At 40.7% G+C, this 13,386-nt stretch overlaps 1 protein-coding gene across 1 annotated transcript in view; it reads left to right on the top strand.

Annotated features, from left to right (window-relative positions):
* The window catches only part of ALOX5AP (arachidonate 5-lipoxygenase activating protein), a 36,240-nt gene that overhangs the window by 20,422 nt on the left and 2,432 nt on the right, over positions 1–13,386 (top strand). The window contains exons 3-4 of the mRNA XM_027835157.1: positions 5,972–6,042; positions 8,143–8,224. Of these exons, the coding sequence (XP_027690958.1) occupies positions 5,972–6,042; positions 8,143–8,224 (153 nt within the window). The remainder of the gene's footprint in view (positions 1–5,971; positions 6,043–8,142; positions 8,225–13,386) is intronic.

Here is a 13,386-nt window from a genome sequence, read left to right as displayed (position 1 = left end):
CCGAACTGCTCTCCCTTTGCCACTGCCAAAATCTTTGATTGGGAAGGACAGATAAAAAATGGTTAGCCCAAAATAAATGAAAAGAAAGTAAAAGAACATCCGACTATCCTCAGTGATTTCAAGTCATGAGACTCAAGTTATTATGTGAACAAAACTGCTGACACTAAAAAACCCAAAACAATTTTGATGTTGGTCTTGTCGACTGCTGTGGCTGCCATATAGTTGAATAACATAAAATTAGGATGGAAAGGTATACTGGAACCAAACTGAGACTCACTGAAGATGTCTGGGCAGGAGAATATGACCAATGTTAACTGATAGTACAGTCACATGTATTCAGAATCGTTAGAATGACAAGATCTAAAAAGGAGTTGTTAGTTGCCAACTTAGAGGGAGGTACCTAGTAGAATGCTTAGGAACCTCTCCTCAACTTCATGTAATCCAGTATTTTTATTAATGACACTAACAAAGTCACACTAATTGAATTTGTAGATAACAACATTGGGAAGAATTTCTAACCTGTTAGATTACAGAAACAGGACCTAAAAATATTTCAAAGAGTTTGGAGGAGAAAGGCTAGAATAGTGGACCAAATCTCATCCTGAGAATCTTAAGAGATAATCCCTCCAGGATGTCTTTTAGGTGACATGCTAGAAATCAAGGTTCTTCTTTTTGTTGTCACGGCAAAACCATGAACTTGAACAAGTAATTGATTTTCATTAATTAACTACATTGGTTATTGTTATGATAGATTTTCATGATCTTGGCTGTAATGTTTAAAAATTCAAGAAACATAATTTCTGGGTCATTTAATCATTTCATTAATAGGACCAGTGCATCTATTAGTAAAAGGATGGTCATTTGGCTGTCTCTCTTAGATAGAAGTCACTTCATGGCAGTGGATTCACAGTTTATGTGCCCTTTGAAGGCAAGATGTTCCTGAGAGGTGGCAATCAACTCTGACTGGTCAACAAGTAATTAGAAAATGAATATTACAATGAGAGGCTGGACCATATTACAATGAGGGTCTTGGGGTACATGACTTGGGTCACCCAAATCTTGGTCAAAGAGACATCAGTTTCCATATCACCTGTCTGACAAAAGGGAGAATCAACACTTCCCCAGACCTATCTTAGCAAATACAATGAGTAGGAATGCTCCCCAAACTTAGAATTTCTTTTACTGTCTGATTAGATATTGGCCAGGGTAAATCTTTAAGAGAGATTTCCCACACTGGTTGGTTTCTAGATGAGGAAGTAGAAAAGGAGAAAAACCTTGGTCCTAATAGAATAATTAGGTATTAAATATAAGAGAGAAATAGTCATTTCTCACATGGCCAAAATCTTTATCTTAGTAGAAAGCCTGCAACAAGAGGTAAGTGAACATTGATCTCAATACTGCCTTCAAAATCCAGGTGAACACAAAGAGTATGAGTCTCCTTCTACTGCTGGAGAGATAAGTCCAACTTATTATCCATTTACAGTGCCTGTCCATGACATAAACGTGTACTGTTGGACTGACTCAATGGGGTTCCTATCCAACTGCATGTTATATGTTATAGGACAATAAACCTTCTTCAGTTTGGTTTTTTCCTTGTGGCTTGTTAGGCTGATTTCTTTTAAGGGGTCATGAATTTCATTGGTGAGGAGAACTCTTGAAAATAAGAAGCCCTTACATAAAATTTTTTGAAGAGGCCAGAGACAAATAGATGTCAAATATAGCTAGCACCTGCTATTATCTAATTACGTTTGTTATCTATTATTCTAAATGAGCCAAAGCCCATAATTTAAACCTTTATTTATGCACTTCTACATTTGGCTGATTTCATAGGTTAGAAAGTGTACCAGATCACTCTAAGAGACACAGGAAAATAAGAAGAGGAAATAGCAAGAGGAATTAGGGTATTTCTCCATGAAAGAAAAATCAGTGATGCATGCATAGCACCAAAAGAATAGAATGGAAGTAACTAATACAAAAATCTGCTTAACAATTCACATTTAGTCATCAAGAAATAACAGCTGGATCTTGCAGAAATAATGGCACAAAACTTTCCTCGGAAGAGAATTCCAAATAATCATGGGTTTGTCAGTGACAAAGAGAACCTCATGTATTGTGAATTAGTCTAGGGAAAAGCAGAGAGAAACTCTGATGTGACAGTGAATCAGATTGATTCAGTGGCCAGGAACCACTTGAATTCAACATAGCAACAATAACATCGAAATGCAGGACATGTCCAGTGGAAAGAGTATAGGATTTGGAGTGAGAAGGCTTGAGTTTGAATCTGTGTGACCTTGGGCAAGTCACTTAACTCTTCTGGGCCACAGTTTCCTCATCTGTAAAATGGAGAGAGTTGGACTGGATAATACCTGAGGTCACTTTCTACTGAAAGTTTACGATCCTGTGACAATGGACTCATGGTTGGGGCTTCTGTGGAGGAGTTGGGAGGTGTAAGATTCTTGTTCATTTCCTCTTATTTTTGACAAGAGAAAGGGGAAGTTATCAGTACTCAGGCCGGGGACAAGAAGGCGGGATATGAATTCAACACATCCGATACTAGTTATATAAGATAATTCAACAAGCAAGTCAAGTCAAGAAGCATTTATTAAGCACTTACTATGCACCAACCACTGTGCTAAGTGGTGGGTTCAGATGAAGAGTGTATTTTAAGTGGGTCCAGATTCTTGTGTTTGGTTTGGAACTCAGAGGCAAGAAACAAAGAAGAATTAGACTGAGATTTAAACAAGGCTGACTTGATTCTTTGTTTATATCTACTCAGCACCCAATCTTTTGACCATTTTAATCCAAAAATTTATCAAGTCAAGGGAGGGGGTTGGGGGTGGAGATAGCCTGTTTAATGGTTTTCTTTTGCTTAGATGAAACAAATGATTGAAACTTTCATGTCATACCCATTTATTTTGGTGGTATGGAGTTACACAGTTTACGCGTAACTTGTTTTCAGCAAATACCATCAGGAAGAAACGCCAACTTGCACTGTCAAGAATATAACACAGCAACATTTAAAAGCAATGGGATATTTCAAGGCTGAAAGAAAAAAATGCCATGAATATAGTTTAGAACCTTCCTACCTTTCCAGTCTTCCACTTTACTTCCCTCCATGGACTCAGTTTTCCAGCTACACTGTCCTTCTTGCTACTCTGCACACTTGATGCTTCATCTACTATCTCTGTGTCTTTGCACAGGCTGTTTCCCATCCCTGGAACTCCCTCCCTCCCCATGTCCACCTCTAGGGATCTCTTACTTCCTTCAAGATTCAGTGTAAGGGCCACATTTTTCATGAAGCTTTTCCTGTCTACCTGTCCCGCTCTCCCCTGATGCTAGGGTCCCAACTCTCCAGATGATGATGGATTCATTTGGTATATATTTTGTATATACTTGTAGGTGTTATTTCCCCTTTTAGAGCATAAGCTTCTTGAGGACAGGGACTTGCATCTTTGTCTTCCCAGCAGTTATCACTATGCCTGGCACATAATAATTACTTAATAAATATGTGTTGATCAACTAATTAGGATAAAGCATTTCATCTCTTGAAATAATTAAAAAGTATTAGAATCAGAAAACAAGTTGCAAAGCAGCAGCCTTGTAATGACTGGATGGTCCAACAAATCTTTCTTAAATTCATTTTATCTGTTTCTGTAATTTAGTGGGCAGACCTTCGATTTTGCTTCTTACAAGAGTTGACAGACTTAATAATGATGATAGCAGTTATATAGCACTTTAAAGTTTGCAAAACACTTTTCTGTTATTTTGTTTGTTCCTCACAACAACCTTGTGAGGTAGGTGTTATTGTTCTTCTGACTTTATATTTATAATCATATAAGTATATTTCCCCTTACATATAATGTACACACACATATTAATCCCATTTATAAGGAAATTGAAACTAAGAGAGATTGAGTGACCTATCTAGGTATAGAACATTAGAGTTCACCTAGTTTTACCCCCTCATTTTAAAGAAAAGGAAACCTAGGTCCAGACATGTGCATATTCAATAAACAAGTCAAGTCAATAAGCATTTATTAAGCACCTACTATGTGCCAGACACTGATGTCATACAGAGTTAGTGGCAAAGATGAGACTAGATTTCTTTTCCAGAGCTACACCATGCTACTTCCATGTTTCATAAATATTTAATAAGTATTTATTTCTTTGTTGGAGTCATGATTTTTAACAAACATCTCCTTCTTTGAAGGAGATTTCTTTAAGGGCCATGCTGTCAACTTTTTCCATGATTTATACAGTAACCCTAGTAGATTGTAAGCTTCTTGAGGGCAGGGACCACGCCATTTTTTTATGCAGTTGTAGCCTTGCATGTAGGTACTTAATAAATTATTGTGGAATTTAATTTAATTGAAACTGAAGATATGCTGAGATCTGCTTGATTTCTGGGTCCTTTGTTTCTCTTTCAAGCTTGTTCTGTTCAGTCACCAAAGAACCATCACTGTGAGTTATAACAAGTGTCCACAGTTAGTGCAAAAAGTAGGATATTCTTCAGTGTCTAAGCAGTGATTAAAGAGAAATTTCTGTCAAAGGCCTAACAAACTTACTCGACACTTAACTAAATAGTTTTTTTGTTGTTGTTTTTGCTTTTATTTTTAACCACATTAAGACAGGAGCAACAATATAGTGTCAAGTCCATGTATACCTGGTCTCAGGAAAAAACTGGGTTCAAGCGTTGCCCTCTGACACATAGTGGTTTTGTGATCCTGTACAAATTGTGTTATGTTTTTAGTGCCTGAGGCAACCTCCAAAGACTGTAACTTAACCCCTCCTCTTTTTACAGATGAGTAAACTGAGACCCAGAGGTTAAAGCAAATTGTCCAAAATCAAACAGATAACCAGTGACAGAACTAGAATAAGGACTCAGATCTCCTTTTAACTCATAGCGTTCTTTTTACTCTTCCATCTTGCCTTCCTCCACTCATAGTCCATTACATTTTTAATAGCTCTACTTGTTAAGAAATTTTCTTATGCCAGGTTAAAAAAAAAAATCTGTCTCTTTACAGCATCAGCACATGGCTCCCAGATCTGCCTTCTAGGGCAAAGTAAAATCAATTTGATCTCTCCTCATCATGACAGATACTTCCAATAAATACGGCTGCTGTTCTGCCGAAGTCTTTTCTTCTCAGGTGAAATGTTTCCAGTCCCTTCAACCCCTTCTCTTACATAGTTTCAAGACTTCTTACCATCCTAGGTACCCTTTTCTGAATACTTTGCAACTTAATAAAATCCATCCCAAAACATGGTATCCAGAACTGAATAAAATGCTCCAAATGTCATCTGAGCAGAGAAGGAAATAGAGGACCATCACCTCTCTCATTTTATATACTGAACTTCTCTTAATGGAGAGAACTAATATGTTAGCTTTTTTGGCTGCAAAGTCTCAGTGTTAACATATCAAGCTTGCAGTCCACCAAGCCCCTCAAATCTTTTTTCAGCTGACCAATTGTCTAAGTTCACCTCCACCATATTGTATTCGTAAAGTAGCAGGGCTCAGATTTGGACTCTGCTCCTCTGGGTATCAAGCATAGATACTCTCTTCCACCTCAGACCCACTGTAGACCTTGACTGGTTTACAAGGCTGGATTCAGGGTTAGTCTCCCCCTGCCATGCCCCTCTTGTTTGAATCGTTACGTTTTCAATTCTAATGAGTTTCCTGGCACAGTATCCACTCGGAAGAGGGCCAGAGGAGTCCATCAGGAAACCCTGCATCGCATAGGTTTCATTGAAGGAGCAGAATAAATGAGTTTCATACATGTGTTCATTTTATATCCCTGCCTGTTTCCAATTTGGTGGCTGGCTGCCACCTCTTATAGGACAGATGTAGGGGGAATTATGAGTATGAGCCTGTTTTTCATTGTTTGTGCTATGAGATGGTAATTGTTCATTTGGAGGTTAAAAATCAAGTTTTGATCATTTTCAAGTGAATATTTTTCTCCTCCTTTTTTTCTAGCCAAAACTGTATAGATGCCTATCCCACATTTCTTGTCATGCTTTGGAGTGCAGGGCTACTTTGCAGCCAAGGTAATGTTTACCTTTTGGATTTACTTCTCTTTTGTTATTTATGTCTGCTTCTTCACATGTTCAGAGCTGAAGTTCCCCCCCCCCCCCACTTCAGACCCTTTGCCAGCCCTCCAGTTCTGACGTTTGAAGCCCTCCAGAGGCTGAGAACACTTCGAGGTCACACGTCCAGGCATTTTCTACTGGAGAAGGGAGAGGGGTGTGATAATGCATCGCTAATGCTTGCTCCCTGATGGCTGGTGGAGAGCTGCAGTCCGACAAGGATGGTTTAAGGCTAAATGTGACTCAGAATCCATAAACAGAGTTAGCTCAGATACAAGGGCATTATAAATGAGAGTGCCTGAGGGATATATTCTAGGGCTGCTGTCACTTGGTTCCTCTGTTAATAAGTTTCCAGCTGTTTCCCTTCTCTGTGCATATGTATGCCAGTGATAGCGGGGTTGTCTTACAGCACACCATCCTTTTTCCAGGTTATCAGCAGCTCCCAGTTTTGACTCCAGTAAGCTGGAGGAGCAGAGCAACTCCATAATGAGTTGATTTAAAATTAAATGGAAAACAGAGCCATTTTTTTTATTCCTTTCCAAGATTACAACACCTCATAGTCTTGTTAATGATCTAAACCATGTCTGGCTGAGGTTTTGGTACAAGCTTGAGTTGAGCTATCTAGCCAAGTGATGGCTGCATGTACCTGCCCCCTAGTGGTACTCAGAGGAAAAAAACCTAAAGAATTCTTCAGGTACCATTTCATCAATTCTCATTGAGCTCTCATGAGGTTACTGGAAGGCCCTCCTAGGTTGTTTTACCTTTTCTTATACCAAGTTAGGTACCCTGACCAACATTGCAGCACAAATGATTACAAGGCTGAAAACTAGGAGTCTTTACTCCCCTTCTTTTTTAAGTCATGCCTGATTAGTAGCTTGAGGCAAAGTGGTTCAAAATTAAAGGTCCTAGAGAGAGAGAGAGAGAGAGAGAGAGAGAGAGAGAGAGAGAGAGAGAGAGAGGAAGACTCCTCAACACACTAAATGGAATCCCTGAAGAGAGCTTGTGGGAGGACATGGTCAAAATTTGTACAAGATTGGAAGGCATGGATGGGTTGGAATCTGCCTGGTTGGAGGGATTACACATGTTGATGAGATCACAGGTCCATGGACATACTGGAGACATAAAAAAGGGAATTGTCAAAGTAGGTAAACTAGGAATACTCATATAGTACCCAAGTGTGGCTCCTAATGTTGGAATTCTCTTGGAATATTCCAAGGGCTGTCCCATGGAAGAAGGAGTTAGACTTGTTATATTAGGCCCTGGAGGACAGAACTAGACCCAGTGGATGAGTGTTCCAGAGTCATATTTCAGCTCAATATGAGAAAAAAAAAAACAACTTCCTAAGAATTAGAACTGTTTGTAAGTAGAACAAGCTGCCCCAGGACATGGTGAGCTCACTGTCACTAGAGGTCAGGTGGAGGCTAAATGAATTCATCTAGAATGTTATCCAGAAAAGTCACACTTTGGGTTGAGGTTGGACTCCGTGACTTTTGGAATTATCTTCCAAATTGACAAGACTAAGAATCTACGATTACTAGAGAAACAGTGCTCTATTCAAGACTTTACCCTATAGCAATACCTTATATTTCTTAGGTCATACATGAGAATGATTTCTAGTGCTTTTAAAATCTTAAAGTACCACATGCACATGGGCTAATATTTTTGTGGAATTTTAGACCTGAAAAAAAACCTTAGGAATCAAGTTGGATTCCATTTTTGGGTCAATCTCTAATAGGGCTTTCAACATTGGGCAAGGCTACTTGTAACATCTCCTCTAAAAGTCTCTAAACTCCACCTGGGATAGTTTGGTTATTTGGTTATTGCTTAAAAAGTGGGGTGATAAATCACTAGTGCCCCTAGGGTTCTTATTTCTAGTCTCATTGCTTCCTTCTTCTACAAGACACACCCCAGCAAAAATGTGCTTTCTAAGGTTCTTGTCTATTACACTGCACAACATTGATTTTGTATTAACAGGGTGCCTTTCTTCCTAGGACTGGCTCAAAGTATTTAACAAAAGAACGTTTCCTAATATGGTATATTTTTCTTTCTTTTTCCATTTAGTTCCTGCTGCCTTTGCTGGACTGATGTATCTGTTTGTGAGGCAAAAATACTTTGTAGGTTATCTAGGAGAAAGGACGCAGAGGTGGGTCACTGAGATTGGTTAGGAATCACTGGAGTGATTAATGCTGGGCTGGTGATAATTCAGAAAGGTTCTCACCATCACTGGGACTACCATCCTGTCCAGGACCTGAAAACACATGAACAGAGAGATTGAATAGCATTACTATTTCTAAAACATTTAAACCCTTATTAATCACTTTTTGCTGTTCAGTCATTTTAGTCACCTCATTTGGGGTTTTCTTGGCAAAGATATTGGAGTGGTTTATCATTTCCTTCTCCAGCTCATTTTATAGATGAGGAAACTGAGGCAGACAGGGTTAAGTAACTTGCTCAGGGTCACACAGCTAGTAAGAGTCTGAGGCTGTATTTGAATTCAGACCTTCCTAACTCTAGGCCCAGTGCTCTATCTACTGCACACCTAGCTGCCCCATTATTAATTACCTACTAGGTGCTAATAAGGTAGTAGAGGCAGCCAGGTAGCATAGTGGATAGAGAGCTAGACCTGGGGTTAGGAACATCTGAGTTCAGATCTGACCTCAGACACTCATTAGTTGTGTGACCCTGGACAAATCACTTAACCTCTGTCTCTATCTGTTTCCTCAACTGTAAAATGGGGATAATAATAGCATCTACTTTGCAGGGTTGTTGTGAAGATCAAATGAGATAATATTTGTAAAGCACTTAGCACTGTGCTTAGCACATAGTATATACTTAATAAAACCTTCCTTTCTTCCTTCCTTCCTTCCTTCCTTCCTTCCTTCCTTCCTTCCTTCCTTCCTTCCTTCCTTCCTTCCTTCCTTTCTTCCTTCCTTCCTTCTTTCCTTCCTTTCTTCCTCTTTTCTTTCCAACATTCAAATGTAGACAGTGGAAAGAATGCTGGATTTGGAGTCTAAGGATTTGGGTTTGAATCTCAGCTCTGTATGTGTCTAGGTCCTTGGGTGCGGCCTTTTGACTGAGTCCAAGTTTTACAGAACAAATACTTTTGTTAAGAGGATTTGTTCTATGAAGTTTGGATTCGGTCAAAGGACCACACTTGAGGACCTAGAGGGCCACATGTGGCCTTGAAAAGTATTGTACTAAGTCCCAGGAAAGATACTATAAATATGTGCCTGCCCTCATGGGACTTACAGTCTTAGAAGGAGGCTCAATCTCAAACTTGGGTAACCATATGGCAGAATGTTACTAAAATGCATTAGAGAGCTGCAAAGTAGAGTGCGATGAGAGGTCCGGTAAGACTTGATTTAGATTATTTCCAAGGTCCCTTTCAATTCTAAATCCATGATTGTATTTGCTCTGCTTGGCCCCACAGGGGCAGAACTAGGACCAGGAGATGCCAGTTGCAGAGACAAATTTAGACGAGATACGTGGAAACACTTAACAGTGTTAGAGCTGTCCCACAGTGGAATAGCCTGCTTTAGAAGCTGGAGGTCTCCGTGTTGGGGCTGATTGGCTGCTGGTCAGGGATGCTCCAGAAGGGACTCCTCTTTAGGTATGAGATTGGACCTGGGAGGTCTCTTCTGATTCTGACTGTATGTGATTTGAGGATCAGGTAGAAAGTTTTAAAGCGCTCTTAGGGACATGATTATTCTGCCACCACACCTACCCTTCTGCCGCTGCCCCCTAAGAATCAGTCACTCCATCCTTCTTTTATGGGAAGGATAGGGGCAGAGTGAAAATCAAATGGAATCTGGAGTCACAAGTCCTGGACTTTAATCTTGGCTCTGCTTCTGGTCCCTATCACAGTCCTGGGCAAGCAATTTAACTAAGCCCAGGTTTTCTCAGTTATAAAATGGGGGCAAAAATGTATGGCCTATAAGGGGTTGTTGTGAGGATCAAATGAGGAAATGTATGCCATGTCTTTGTAGTTCATGATATAAATGTCAGTTGTTAATACTATTGTGCCTGGCTCTTCCAAGGATTTCTCTCGAGCTCTGAGAGCGAATCAGAAGCCAAAGCATACCATTTGTGCTAGATTTGTTTTACTAATAGGTCTTCAGGGAATGAGCTCAATGGAAACCACAGTAATAATCAGTAGTGAGGAAGGATAATTATAAAAACCTAAAATAATATGGGACCCTCTAGTCATAAAGAACCTTTACTATCTCGTTGAATTATTACAATCACCTTGTAAGGTGGGTACTGGAAATATAATTACCCCCTTTTTACAAATAGGAAACTGAGGCTTAGATGGGTCCAGGATTTTGACCAAAGTCACACAGCTGGTAAATAGCTGATGTGAGACTTGAACCCAAGGACTCCTCCCTCCAAATCCAGTACTCTTTTCAAAAACATTGCACTGTTCTGCACAATTACATTATTTATAGACCAAAGTAGATGTGAAATCTAAAAACTGCAATTACTCTCGTTACAATTGTGCCAGTCTACCTAGAACTCAGTAATTGTTATTCAGTTATATCCAAATCTTTGTGACCCCATTTGGGGTTTTCTTGGCAAGGATACTGGAATGGTTTGCTATTTCCCTCTCCAGCTTTACAGATGAGGAAACTGAGGCAAACAGGGTTAAGTGACTTGACCAGGGCCACACAGCCACCTAGCTGCCCCTCATAGAACAAGTGATTATTATAGCTACAAGGAGAACTCCCTTCCCCCACCCACAACAACACACCAAACGCTCAAGAGGCAGCCCTTAGCAATCAGAAATATCCGCCAAGGAATAAGATACAGGGATGCAGAGACGGCCCCCATGCTCCCTTGTTGAGACTAGCTTTCCCCACTACTGCTTGGACTCTTTCCCCTACTCATTTCTCTTCTCCAGAAGCACCACTCCACTAAAGTCAATGTAATTATATGTTCAGATAGTAGCCTTCAAAGGTTGCTGTTAGAACGTGTAGGACCTGTTCCAGGGAAGTGAGACAATGAGTGGAAGTAGAAAGAATTCTAGTCCTGGAACTGCCAGTCACTGGCTGTCTAACCTTGGGCAAACCACCTATGTAGTCTTTCTATGCATCATTTTTCTCCTGTGTAAGCGGAGGACTCGTATCCTGTGTCCCAAGGTTTTTAGGGAGGAAAGTGCTTGGTAAATGAAGTTTTCTGGAAATGTGAACTATTATTACTATGATTGAATTTCACTGTTTTTTATCCCCAGGCTCTGGATTTTAAGCTTTTGGACCCTGGTGTGACTTTCTGAGCTTCATGGGATAAATTTACTTTCTTTTGAGATCTCTGCGTGTATTTGTATATGTGCGTGTGTGTGTGTATGTGTTTACATGTGAGTGTGACTGTGTGAGTGTGAGTGTATGTACGTGTGTGTATGTGTTGTGACTCTGTGTGTGTGTGTAAGCTGCTGATTCCCTTCCTTAGGGAGACATCCATAGGAAATCTGCTTTCATTAGTCTGGCTGCTTACCTTGCAGAACTAGTCACCGTGCTCATGTGACCTTTTCCTAATTAGAATTGAATAGAATGTTAGCGCAGGAAGAGGCTTTAGAGATAATCCAGTATAACTGGAAACTGAGGTCTGGAGAGATTAAATAACTTGGCTCGAATTAGTGGGAGTCCTGGGATTAGAACTCAGGTGTCTTGACTTCCCGTCCAGGGTCTTTTCTATTATGCCACCCTACCTCCTTTTAGAGCTAAGGCTGCTGAGGAGTGAGCATCAAACTAGCCTGAATCCATTCCTAAATGTGTTTTGGAATTTTACGTTGTGCATGCAGCTAAAAGTAAGGAAATGGGTACGCCTATCACAAACCTAGTAAATCAATCAGAGACTTTGCAGCCTGAAAGAGATCTCAAGAACTCAGTTCCCTTAGGCCAGAGAGGGGGACAAGGCATTTATGCTCCCTGGGCAAAGTTTCAAAATTGTGTCTCCTCGTTCGCTGTCAGAGACAGCTAGGTGGTTCAGCAGAGTACTGGACCTGGAGTCAGAAAGACCTGAGTTCAAATCCAGCCTCACACACTTACTAGCTGTGTGACCCTAGGCAAGTCACTTAACCTATGTCTCAGTTTTCTCAGCTGTAAAATGGGGATAATAATAATGCCTGCCTGACAGGGTTGTCACTAGTATCCAATGAAATAATATTTCTAAAAATATTTCTAAAGCTTAGCATAGTGTTCTCAAACCCTCAAATGTCAGGTGTACTTGTGCACCGAGACTTCTGTCTCCTGCTGGGCACAACACGCTCTCTGAGGAAAGGCTGCTCGGGGCCAGAGTGGGCATCTTCCATCTACCCCAAAGCAATCACTTCTCTCTGTACCAGCACAAGGTATCGTCTACGTCCTGCTGACAGCCTGGTCTCCCAACGAGGATGTAGAGGACCTCCCGTGTAAAGAAAAGCCCTCCCTTCAACTTCAGGTCTCCCATCTCCTGCTTCATCTGTCTTTTGAAGGTAGAGGGGCAGTGCCTTTACTCAGTGATGAGCATTCTCATGCCTGGTCATATCACATCCCAGTGACAATGAGCTTCTACAATTCATTGTCTTCATTACTAAACGTGATGCTCAATGAAGGCAGAAAAAATTGTGCCACCATTCTGACTGGGTCTGCTACAGATGTATGTTACACAACCTCAACTGGGCCCTCACTGCTGCTAGGCAATCCTACCAAACCTGACTTATCAGCTTACCATCCTACTCTCCACAGTGACTCTTCCAAACTCTTCCAAACCTTTCATTCCTCCTCAAATCTCCCATGGCTCCCCCTCCTCCACTCTCTCAGCTGAGAAACTTGACATATTTTACAGAAAAAATTAAGGCCATTTACCATGAGTTCTTTCTTCTCTTCTTTTCCTCATCTCCTGTCACTCAGGTACCTTTTCACACTATCTCCTTCTTCACTCCTGTTTCACGTGATGAAGCGGCCTTACTCTCTTTACCAAGGCTAACCACTCAACTTGTTGAAGTGACCCATTCTACCCCATCTCCTCCAGCAGATTGCCCTCTCTGTCATCCCCACTCTTTTGCTTAATTTCAATCTCTCCCTCTCTACTGGTTTACTTCCTACTGATTACAAACCTCGCCATGTCTCTCCTATCCTGAAAAAACCCTCACTTAGCCCTTCCATCCCTGCTATTGTCCTATATCTTTTCTGTTCTTTATGGCTAAACTCCTCAAAAAGGCCTTCTTTCCTTCCTTTGCTTTCCTTTCCTTTTTTTCCTTCCTTCCTTCCTTCCTTCCTTCCTTCCTTCCTTCCTTCCTTCCTTCCTTCCTTCCTTCCTTCCTTCCTTCCT

This window comes from Vombatus ursinus, unplaced genomic scaffold (assembly GCF_900497805.2).
Source record: "Vombatus ursinus unplaced genomic scaffold, bare-nosed wombat genome assembly UNPS02014813.1, whole genome shotgun sequence".
Taxonomy (NCBI): Eukaryota; Metazoa; Chordata; class Mammalia; order Diprotodontia; family Vombatidae; genus Vombatus; species Vombatus ursinus.
This window is presented reverse-complemented; position numbering and strand designations above follow the sequence as displayed.